Genomic DNA, 11,580 nt, shown 5'->3' with positions numbered 1-11,580 from the left:
CCCACATGACCACAGAAACCTGCACTTCTGGCTGAGGGGAGTAGAGCTGGGGTTAAATGCCCAGAGGCATATTAACACCCCGGCTGGCATAGCAGTGCTTGGTGCAGGGCAATGCCATCCTACTGCTGCATCCTTGCTGGCCTTGGGGATAGTGAAAAGGACCACAAACAAGACAGTGTTGCAAATATTTGTAGATTCACTTATATTAAGCTTTGAGAAACTGCAGCTCACAGCCACAGTGGCTCCTCACCCAGCCCGTGGCCTTTTTCTCTCCCTGCTGGCACCAGGATGAGCCCAGGAGCCTGGGGCAGGATGCAGACTGTGCCTGGGCCCGGCTGGGCAGCAGCAGCCTGGCCTTCCTCCTGCAGCACGTTCAATTACGGCTTCAGGAAGGAGTGGTGCAAGCTGCCTGCTGGCTTGGTGCTGGTGCTACACAAGGACATTCCCTGCCAGCATCTCAACGCATCCTGTACCTACTAAATGGCAGACACACAGCCAACGTAATACAGCGTTCTCAATACAGGAGCTTTTATTTGAAACAATGGACTGGAAACAGCTGTGGCACAAGGTGTTTTCAATTGTCACACAACACAGTCTGCCCGAGGGCAATCCCTGCCATACACTGTAACCTTGGGAGACACCTCTGTTTCTATTAATTTTCTGGCAGGATGCTCTGTGTGCTGCCTGCCGATGACTTTTGGCCAGACAGGCCAGCAAATTTGCACAAATTTGGCTTTCTTAATAACCGGAGCTCATGGCATGCAGGAGGCATGCAGCAGCCTCTTTCGTTCCAGCTGACAAACCCAGCGACAACGCAGCATCCTCAGCCGGGTGAATACCTTCTCATGCCTACACTGAATTTCAATTTTAATATCAAAACTAAAGACTCACATATGGTTTGAGCTGCTAGATGCATTAATTTCACGCTTCTGCTCCTGACACTTGAGAGGCACAGGATTTTGCTAAGCTGTTTAACTGCAACACATTTTTCAGCAGGCAGTATTTTACAAGCTATAGAAATGCCTAAAAAGGCTCCAGTGGATGCCAGCAGTCCCAAAAGCCTGAAGCAAGCATGTATATGCTGAAAGTGGGACTACATTGAATTACAAATTATAAATCATGAAATCAAGATCCAAAACAGCACACGCTGCAGTGGTGTGTTCTTTCCAAGTAGTGAAATAGCGCCATTAGCAATGGAGGACTGCATTAGTGCAGAATGCAAATGAAGTTGATGCTACCAGGTACGGACTGTGAACCCATGACTAAGGCACTTGCATTGAGGACGGTCTTTACTTGCAAGATGGATGTGAAGCCAGGGCAACTCAAAGAGCAAAGACTTTGATTCCATTACAGAGTGAGTGAGGATGAACAAGCAAGACCAGATGCAGCGATAAGACAGTAGCTTTGTTTCCCCAAACACAGTGAGGAGGCAGATGTCTACTTGGCATCCATCTGGGAAAGCCTGACCTCCCTGAATTCCTCTGCATTGACACTTAGCCACACTCCCACCACCCATGTTCCCCTAAAGCCAACACAACCAGAACAACCTCCACCGCAAGCCTCTACAATTCTTCTAACTGTGGTGGGGTGGACAGACAGCCCCCTCTGCCCAGCACAAGGGGGTGAGGAGCAGCTCTGGAGAAGCACTTTGAAGATCCCTGAGCAGACCCTGCTGCTGAAGGAACACCCCAGCTGGGCTGAGGACCTGGCTCAACCCCTTCTCTGTTCACTGCAACACAAAATCACGTAAGGATAACACAGCCAACCAAGGCAAAACAAAGCAAAGCAAAACACACCCAGTGAGAGGCCACAGCAGCCTGCTGGCAGTTGTTATGCAGTTAATTTTCTTTCACTTTTAATAAGTTGATGTTTTATTGATTTTTCTTGCACTTGGTTTGTTGTTCCGAATGTTTGCGTACTGGCTGTGCGCTTACCTCACAGGCAAATCACTCTAAGAGATAACTAGCTGCAAGAGTACATGGACAATGACTTCCCATCAAGGAATGCTGTTTAGATGTTAATGTCTTTGCTGAAATGTTTCTTTCCTAAGTGATTCATGCTATTTCTCTCACTGCTTACACTGAGTGTATGCATTTTTGGCTGCCTTAACACTGTAGGGTTTAGAACTATGCTGTGTCTTTAAAAATAATTTACAAAGATTGGCCATTTCCATGTAACAAAATGAAGAAGAGGCAATAAAGCTAAGCACTGGGTTTTATTTTTCAGTTCCACTTTGCTTATAACTGAAGTGCCTGTATCTAAGGCTGGTCCAAGGGAGCTTTATTATTTCTCCTAGCACAACTTCAAACGTGAAGTCTACGCATCCTCTGGTGACTTGTGGTGGCAAGCATACAAATGTGTCTTACACCACATCTGTCTCATCTGCCCTAAAACAGTGACCAATTCTGCTCCTCCCATGGTGGGGCACAGTGTCCCTGTGACTCGCATGCAGTGGCAGGCACAGCTTCTACCAACACCCACTGGCAAGTTACTCAATCATAAGTAAGAAGATCCACAACATGGAGTGGACTTTAAAGAGAGAAACGAGCAATTTCTGTAGTAGAACGAAAACCTAGCAATTGTGAGCTCCTTACACACATCTCTGCAAAAAAATATTCCAGTTGTTTCTGGCAAAGAATGTAGACATTTAGTATTAGAAAAAAGACTGAGCGCACCAACGTTGGCCAGCCTGGACTATCTGATATTTTCTGTGACTAACATAAGCATTGCATGACTTAGGAAATGAACACCATCAGGAGAGATTCAGTGCAGATCCTGGAACGATGTCACCCCAACAAGACCTGGTGCATAGGGCTGACCTCGCTCAGTACTGCAGGCTCCCAAGGGAGTGTGTTTGTCCCTGCTGGACGGAGTCACTGACATCCTACAGGGGAAAAAACTGGAGTTGCAGCATTTCAGGCACAAAAAAGCCAACAGGGTAGATTAGGCTGGAAAGCTGTTTTCCATAAAACTCCTGCTCAAAAAACAGCTGAAAAAGTTCCATACTTTAAATGCTTAACTACCTCCAGTGTATGGCAGGAGCACAATGCCTCTCTGTGCAAACACTCGCTTGAAATAACAGACGGTAGGAGGCAAGCAAGATAAAACCGGGAACAGGGTTTGGGTGAGAACTGCCAGAAGTGTTTGCATTCCAGCTCCATGGCTAAAACCCAGACTGGCTGAATTAGTTGGCTGCCCAGCACTCGCCTGCCCTTGGGGAGATCTGCATGACTTTGTCTCACTAAGGTTAAACCTATCGCCCTGTGTGCCATCTTGTTACTTGCTTTAACATTATTGCACACATTGGAGAAAGCTACAGCTACATGTTACTGCAATTATATATTTTGTGCTTTCAGAGTGTAATCACTTGGGTTAATCAAATTGTTCAAAACCATTGATTTAGTACAGTTGTCATCATTCTGTTAATGTGAAATTTCCAGTATGGACTTCAGAAAATAAAAGCAACCCTTGTTTCTGACCATGACCATAGGTTTAGTGTGCCAAAAAATATTTTTGAGATGTGTTATTTCTAAAAGAACATTGCAAGATGTTAGTCATGAGAAGCTTTGAGAGACTTTGTAAAACAACACAAATCTCTTTTCAGTGCCCTCCTAACAAGATACGTGGGTACATCCCACCCCACATGCACACACGTCTCCTCTGTTTTCTCCCCTGGTAAACTTCTTCAATCTCTATTGGATGCGAGGGGGTACTTAGTTGCTTGCAAGCGAATAACCAGGTTCTACTCTTTTTTTTAACCGTCCACTTTTCACATTGTTGTCAAATTACCCCATCTCTGGCTCAGCCTCAAGTGCTTGCAGTAGCCGCACGGCTCAGAGGCGCTTGCTCCGGCTGCAGGTCGCGCACCGCAGGCTGCCCTTGTCCAGGCTGAAGGCTTTGCCACTCAGCAGCGTCTCGCACTCCAGGCAGGTGAAATGCTTCTTGTGCCAGGTCATCCCCTCTGCCCGCTGATACTCCTCCGAGAAGATGATCTATGGGACAAACAGAGCACTGCTTATTTCCAGCATCCCACCAGAGCAGGCAGCCCCTCACACCAGGACAGAGACACCGTGGGCTGGAGGGGGCAGGACCAGGGCCAGGCTGCTGTCACAACACACACGTAGCACCCGGAGTGCTGGCACCACCAGGTCCAGGCCTGGCCTAGCTCCTCGCAGCCAGCGCAGCGCGGCCTGCAGGCCCCGGCCATACCTCGTCGCAGCCGGCACAGCGTGGCCGCAGGCTCTCGCAGTAGTGGCGCCCGCACCAGGCAGCCCCGCTCTTCCAGAAGTAGATGAGGTCGACGAGGGGCTCGGCACAGCGGCAGCAGACGAAGCAGGCCGGGTGCCACAGCCGCGTGTAGCCCGCCCGGTCCGCGTACACCACAGGGCAGTCCTCCGGCACCGCCTGCTTGCAGGTCTCGCAGCGCTGCAAGAGAAAGAGTAACGCTGACACTTCTGCTGCAAAAACAGAGGCAGTGGCACTTGCTGCCTGTGCTGCCTGGCTTTTTAGACACTCTTGTTTGTGGCTTCTTTTTGATGCATCGTTCTTATTCATCCAGTTGGTAAGCTCGGCAAAACAGAACAACGCATGAAATCTCAAATGCTTCTCACTTCTAAATGGTCTGAAGCAGGAGCACTGTGCTCCTGCTTGATGTCCCATACTGCCAAGGGCAGGGAAACAAAGCATGTAATCCCAGACCTGTGCTGCTTAGGCTGTTTTTGTCCTAGCTCTTGCTCTGTGAAGATAAATTTAAGAATGCCAAAGCCAAATTTCAGCTTGGAAGCACAGCAAGCAGAAAGCAGTCTGCAGTGATGCTATAGAAACAGAGCAGTGAGGTGAAAGAGCAAGAAAACACTGAACTGAAGAGAAAGAGATGCATGCAGCTCAAGGAAAGTGCTGGAAAAAATGTCTTAATCCTATGGTGGGGTTCAGTGACACTGACAGTATCACAGAGCACTCATAGCCAACAGGAGCAACATCTCCAAATGTACTGCCCTCTGTAAACATTTGGACAGCATTAAGTAGGGATTGAGCACCAAATCTTAATTAAAAGTCATTATAAATGTACATCTGCCAGCCCTCATCCGGAGCAGTGCTCACAGCCTTCCAGCCAAGTCCTTGGGCAAGTGAGACTGGCACTGCCTGCTGCCAGCTGAATAAATGCATGGCCTCGGGGGAAATCCCCCAGAACAACAGCCAACCTGCACTAAAATCCAAATGTTCTCTGAGAAAAAGTCAAGACATACCATAATGCAGAAAAATGTGTCGTGTCAAAGACAGATATTTTGCAAAGAAATTAGGAGCTTTGGTCTTTTCTAATTGCTTCTTAACATGTACGTCTCTACATAAGGCAGATGTCACTCTGCAAATTTCATCATAGTGCTCTCAATGTACAGCAAGCCAAAGAGACAGGCTGGGGTGACTCTGTGCCTGTAGGGTGACCCTGTGGGTAGTTAACTCAAGCTCTGGCACCCATGTCCAACTCGGGCTGACAGGCGGTCGCTACAGCTCCTATTCAAGTCTACGTAATCCAGCTCATGCTCCTAAACAGCACTGGGGCTTCATCCAGCACAGCCTTGACTGCATGGCCTGGCTTCCCCCGGCAAGCAGCAGCACTGCTTTCATAAAGACAAGGTGCAGCATTAAGCAACTTGTCTATCATACAGCCAAGTATGGGCTGAAATCTCCATAAAGCTGATGCTGGTGCAACATCTCTAGGGTGGTTTCTTTATGAACTCTGTGCCTATCTGCAGAGAAGTTTACCCACTGTGTCTAGCCCCGTTTTGCTAGTTTCTGGTATGAATGCTAAAGATTATTCTTTACATCTAGGGAGTTTTCTCAAGCTTGCATCTCCCTTCTCAGCAGCAGGCTGTGGGTCTGGTCTACCTACACCCACCCAGCTGCTTTGCAGGGCAAGTATTCCTAGCATGCCACACATTTTGCTACTGCCTCCTCCTCTGCTCAGTCTGGACTTCTGGGAACTGCCCCACGCAGCCCTGTGACCAGTTCCATGAGGTGAGAGGCATCTCCTGCTTTAGCAGCAAATCCGGTGCCATGGAGAAGGCAGCACAAGAGGAGACGTTTGCAAGCCTGGAAGGGAATATGCCTGCTTATAGTGCTCCTTCCCTCTGACAGGCTCCAGCAGCCCTTCTAAGCGCTCCCAAGAACTGTGCAAGTGAGCAGATAAGCTGTCAATGTGCTGTAGAAGCCATGCTCTTTCTGTTCCTCTACAAAAGAGAAAAGCAATCCAACTACATGAAGACATGAAGTGACAGCACACAGCGCGTTGGGGCTAGCAGAGTGTGGCTTGCTGTACACTGGCATGGGCAGACCATGAAGGAAGCACTCTGTGCTGAGCACAGATATGTCCCCACATACCAACACCTCCCCAGGCACCAGCCCCAAGCAGCTGCTCACCACCCAGGGCACCCGGCCTCACTGCTGCCTCCACCCTTCCAGCAGCCACCGGCTCACCCATAGCCCAGCCTCGCTTATCTTGCAAGATCTAGCAGCAAGAACAAACACGAGCAGCTTTCCAAGTCTGAGCTCATATTTCTTGCCAATAAGAACTATTAAAAAAAAACAACAAAAAACTAAAAAAAGCCCACTTATTTTGCTGCTTCTTTCTATTGCAATTTTTCACTGTGCTTTTCCTAAGCATCACATAACTTATATTCCTCTAACAGTACCACTCTAAAGAAAAAGTGGCTCTTCAAATTTAAGATGGAATTACTGTTAAGCACTCACTTTACACCTACATCATGTAGGAGATGAGTGAAGACTTAATTAGCACTGTTGCCAGAGGTGCTGTCCAAGAAAGCATCCCTCTCTCCCCTCTGATCTTCAGACCTGCTCTCTCTCCTGGCTGCAGCTCCCACAGAAGGAGCTCCTGCCCAGTTCTGCTGGCCTCAGATCTGCTGGGACAACGGCTAACTTGGGTCAATAGCTTAAGGATCTGATGTTTTTGTTTCCAACACAGTGGCTTACAACACCAGAGGACTTTCCAGTTCTGGGAGGGTTAAAGATATTTTGTGCTTGGTGGAAAGCATTCAGCTAATAGGACAGCCGTATTGCAGCAGCGGGGCCCCTCTCTGCAGCCGAGAAAAGTTCAAAAAGCCATGTGAGCTCAGATGCCTTGTCCACAGTGATTTACGTTGGCCCTGTTTGCTTTCCTTTACACACCATTTCAACACAGCTGGCCTGAATGTGCAACAGGAGGTTTAACTGCCCTAATATAGGGACCACACAGACACCTGAGGAAACTGTCTTGGATTATTTCTTGGTGCAGTGCTTAGTACCTTCTTGGTTCATACTCTTCTAAAGCCAGGGTGTTTTACACCCAGCCTTCATAAATCCATGGCTCAGGCAGACACCTTGATCTGAAATAGGTGAAATCAAGCTGCTGGAGCTGACGAAAAGCTTTGGTATTAAACAGATGAGAGTCTGTGTACTACTCTCAATGGACTCAAGGAAGAAACAGGACAAACTGCTCCAGAATCAGGATCTCCAAAATATGCAGTTCAGCACCACATTGCCACAGGCCCATCCCTAACCCAAAGGTACTCAAGTCTTCCCCAAAAGCCATCCTCGTTGCTCTGCAGAAGCAGGCCTGGGATACGCAGACGTGGAGAGCATGCACCTCTAGCCAGGCCAGGCCAGGCCAACCCATGCCATGGTGGGCTGCTTCCTTGCTCTACAGGGCAGGTACCCTCCTCCTCTTCCTCCTCCAACCTCATGATATTCAACACAGATTTAAGTTACTACGGAAAGTTTTACCATCTGTTATTTTTCTATGGCAGAACTTTTATCCCCATGCAGTTTTCTAAAAACCAGCAGGCCTTCTGGAATTCCTTATTTTGGGACACAGTCCATTCACTTTCCTTCAGCTGCACTAATTCCTGCACTGCAGATCACATTAAGAATGATGAGTGTTTTGTTAGAAAGGGAAATAGGAGGTCTGCCTTTGGTATAGAAAGAAACCATAGCACTCCAGAGCTTGCTGCAAGCTGAGCTGCACAACATGTTGGTCAAAGAGTAGCTCCTGTGACTGATTTTTCTGCAATTCCATTTTCCAGCTAGTGCCTCAAGAAAAATAATGCTTTATACTCTAAGGAGAATAACATCCAGTTATGTATTTATTAAGAAGGACAGACTTGCAGTCTAAATAAACCCTAATTGCTCGGATGACTTTTATTAATGAGTGTAATGGAAACCTTCCTTGTTTTTTTTTTTTAAACTTGAAATTCTTTGTCCAAATCAATGTTTTATTGCAATACTGAAAAACTTTTACTGCATCACTGGACTCTGAAAGTCAGATATGTGTTAATAGAAAAGGACATAGCAGAGGAGAGACATTACCCAATATGGAATGAAAATGAAAACTGCTCTTAACATGTTACAATCTCAGTTTAGTAGTTGCTAGAAAAATCTTGCCTTAAAAACATTCAGATACGATTTCTCCAGCTTTAAGTCCTCTGCTGCAAGTTACCCTCAAGGGCCAGTACAAAGTATTTACACTCAACATATGCTATGATAAGCATGTGTTCAGCAGTCACCATGGCCACTCAACTGCACTTGGAGAAAATAAATCTAAAAGGGCATTAGGGAATCTCAGTTTTTTCCTTGTGGAAATGTGTTTCTGATGCCAGAGACGTGCGTGCTCTGCACCAAGTCCCCCAAGCAATCGCAGCCCCTATGGTACCACCTCCATGTTCACAGCTGCGCTAATGAGGCTGAGCCACTGCCTTGTCTTGCTTGCATTCCTTCACTTGCACTGCTCCAGAGGCAGAGCCAAAAATACTTGCTAACATGCTGTAACACACAGCTTCTGATCTTATTTACACACAATCACCTGGGAACAGATCATGTTTAATCTTTCAGAGCTGCCAAGAATCCAAAGTTTAAGTCACTTGTTCTTACAGCAAACAGGGAAGAGCCCTTTGCCCACCCTGGTGGTTCACCAGGTATCTGCTGCCGAGGGAGAACAGACAATCCTTCCCCGCTGCCTTGGATAGATACAGGTGTCACCTTGGGGCCTCTCAGTGCCACACCACAGCGCCTGGTGATGCCAATGAGCATCATCTGCTTTGGACGGGCGTCCCAGCACGCGGACAAGCGGGAGCAGAGCAGCAAACAAGGCATGGCTAACTCCTGTGAGCTCCTCTCTGGCACTGATTTTCCAGCTGGGACTGTACCCCCCAGAAGCACCCATCCCGCCAGGCAGCACTTACGTAGAGCCCCACAGTGGGCGAGCTCTCCAGGGCCCCGTTGGTGGTCTCGGGGGGCTTTTCAGCTGCCGGGCCCACATCCCGTGCTTTGCCCTCCTCCTTCGTGTTGCCAGCCTGGCCTGGTAGGGCCACCTCCCCGACGCCCAGCGCCTCGGCCTTGTACTTCTTCACAAAATCTTCCATCAGCTTCACCTCACCCTCGGCCAGGCCGCGGCACTGCAATGGGTCGTGGTCGTGCACTGGGAGCTGCCGCACCAGCTGCCTCCGGCGGTAGTAGGCCCCGTCAGTACCTGCTACCGGCTGCATCTCCTTGGGGATCAGCTCCATGTACTGCATGGCCTGCGAGGGTGAGAGGCGACAGTCAGGCACGGACCTCACGCTGCCACCCCTTTAGCTTCTGACTGGCACTTGGGCAAAGAAAGGCCAAACGCACTTGATGCAAGTGGCAGCCAGTCACTTGAGTGAGCTGGCCATGGGGACCACGGAGAGGAACTCAGAAGGGCACCCCAGCCCCACCGGGCATGCACGCAGTGCAATTTACAGTAAGAAGTCCCTTTACCATTCCCATAAATCCTAATCCAAACCCGAAAAGAGCAGTCAGATGGCTGTCGAGCCTGAATCTCCCAGGCCAGCACTACCAGACTACTGATTGTGCAATAAAGGGAAGGTGTTTTGCCATGGATGCCCTGCCGTGTGGTAGGCAAATGCCAAGAAACCATCCCCAATGTTCTGTCTCCTACCCAGCTGGCCACTAGCCACTCCCATAATAGCAGTGTGAACGGATCTTGGAGAGGATCACCCCGGCGGGACCCACATCTGCAGGAAAGGGCTGTGCCGTTCGCTTCTTGCTGGCCTGGTGCTTGAAAGGAAGGGAGTTTCCTACTCAAGGCATTTTTCCTATTGTAGTGTGAAGAGCAAACGGGCAGCCAGTTGGCTCTCTGCCACTGGGTTTTAAAGACCAGCATCCAGCTGCATTAGATTTGTTTCTTACTTGGTCAGCATCTGAAAATTGAATTTTAAAGGAATGGAGAAGTGATTAACTATTCACTGTACACAGTCCAGCTCAGTATGGCCTTTTAAATACAGAAACACAACTCTGAACAGCTCATCATGCTTGCGTAAACTTCAAAGTCAGCTTCCACTTCAGCTGCTTTCAGCCAAACAGCAATATTTCAGGGCAATATTTTCACTTGCAGCTCTATGACAGCACCAAATAAATGATTTAATGAAATCACAGCTTCTTCCCCATGTCTTGGAGCATATGTTAACCTTTCTGCATGCTACATTAGACATCAAAACTCAGTCTGTCGCGACTCCATGCAGTGACAGGATGGATACCAAGAAGCCTGCAGGGGCATGATCGCAACCTTATGGGAGATGGTGCTGCTGGGAGGAACTGGGTACAAAGCTGGATGATGCTGTGAAAATGATCTGCTATCAAGATGGTTTTCACAGAATTCAGAAGAACTAACAGGAACTACAGCAGCAAAAGATAAAAGTTCACTTAAAGCTCATGCCAGGCCTCACACAGAGTGCCTCACTGAATAAAGATACTGCCATTGACACCTGACAGTTGGAAAGAAATGCAACCAAAATATCTAGCTCCTGTACGGTGATGAACTTTGAGACAGAGCCTACAATGCAGCTTGCTGGCGTGGCTTAGCTGCAGACAGAGCACCAGCAGAGAGCAGTGGTGTGGTGCAACCCTAATGGAAGAGACCATCCCATACCAATGGACCAAGGCTACTGCACCCTTACACCAGATCTGTGAGAGCAGAAAGTGCCAGAAATGCATCTGAAGCACCTCGCTGCACCCCAGCACCAGGCTCTGAGCAACGTCTCATGCCATTCCTAAAAGGATATCTGTACTGGTGAGTGGCAGTTCCCAGTATCTGTGCAGACATTTGCTGTGACTTCACATCCTGGTCAAGGGAATGCCTACAGATATTAACTGCAGATGTCTTAGAACGTGTCCAGAGAATAGACAAGGAAAATAACACCAAAAACTGAAGGGTAATAAAAGGCTGCTTCTTTTGCTACTATCGTGTACTACTGCTGCCAAATGCTATTTTATGGTGCCCTAGCACAGATAATTTTGAGAAAGACCATTTTAACTTTTCACCACTAACTACTGCATTTTGGAGATATTTTAGGAAGTGCTTTTTCCACTTTCCCCAAGGACCCTGAATGTCCACCTCCTAACTTACCCAGGCACAGCTTGATGAAAACATTCCCCAAGCTTCCCCTGTTACTGGGCCATCCACTTCAAGACAACAATATAAAAAAACCACCCAAGTTTCCACTTTGCTATCAGAAGGAAATCACTGGAGTGAGTCAGTTATGCACTAAAAGC

The 11,580-nt window shown here is 48.1% G+C and overlaps 1 protein-coding gene across 1 annotated transcript in view; it reads right to left on the bottom strand.

The window, feature by feature from the left end:
* Window positions 512–11,580, bottom strand: part of LMCD1 (LIM and cysteine rich domains 1) — a 23,595-nt gene continuing 12,526 nt past the window's right edge. The window contains 3 exon segments of the mRNA XM_021409613.1: window positions 512–3,992; window positions 4,210–4,425; window positions 9,231–9,566. Coding sequence (XP_021265288.1) covers window positions 3,834–3,992; window positions 4,210–4,425; window positions 9,231–9,566 — 711 coding nt within the window. The 3' untranslated portion in view covers window positions 512–3,833.

Source organism: Numida meleagris, chromosome 11 (genome assembly GCF_002078875.1).
Source record: "Numida meleagris isolate 19003 breed g44 Domestic line chromosome 11, NumMel1.0, whole genome shotgun sequence".
Taxonomy (NCBI): domain Eukaryota; kingdom Metazoa; phylum Chordata; class Aves; order Galliformes; family Numididae; genus Numida; species Numida meleagris.
This window is presented reverse-complemented; position numbering and strand designations above follow the sequence as displayed.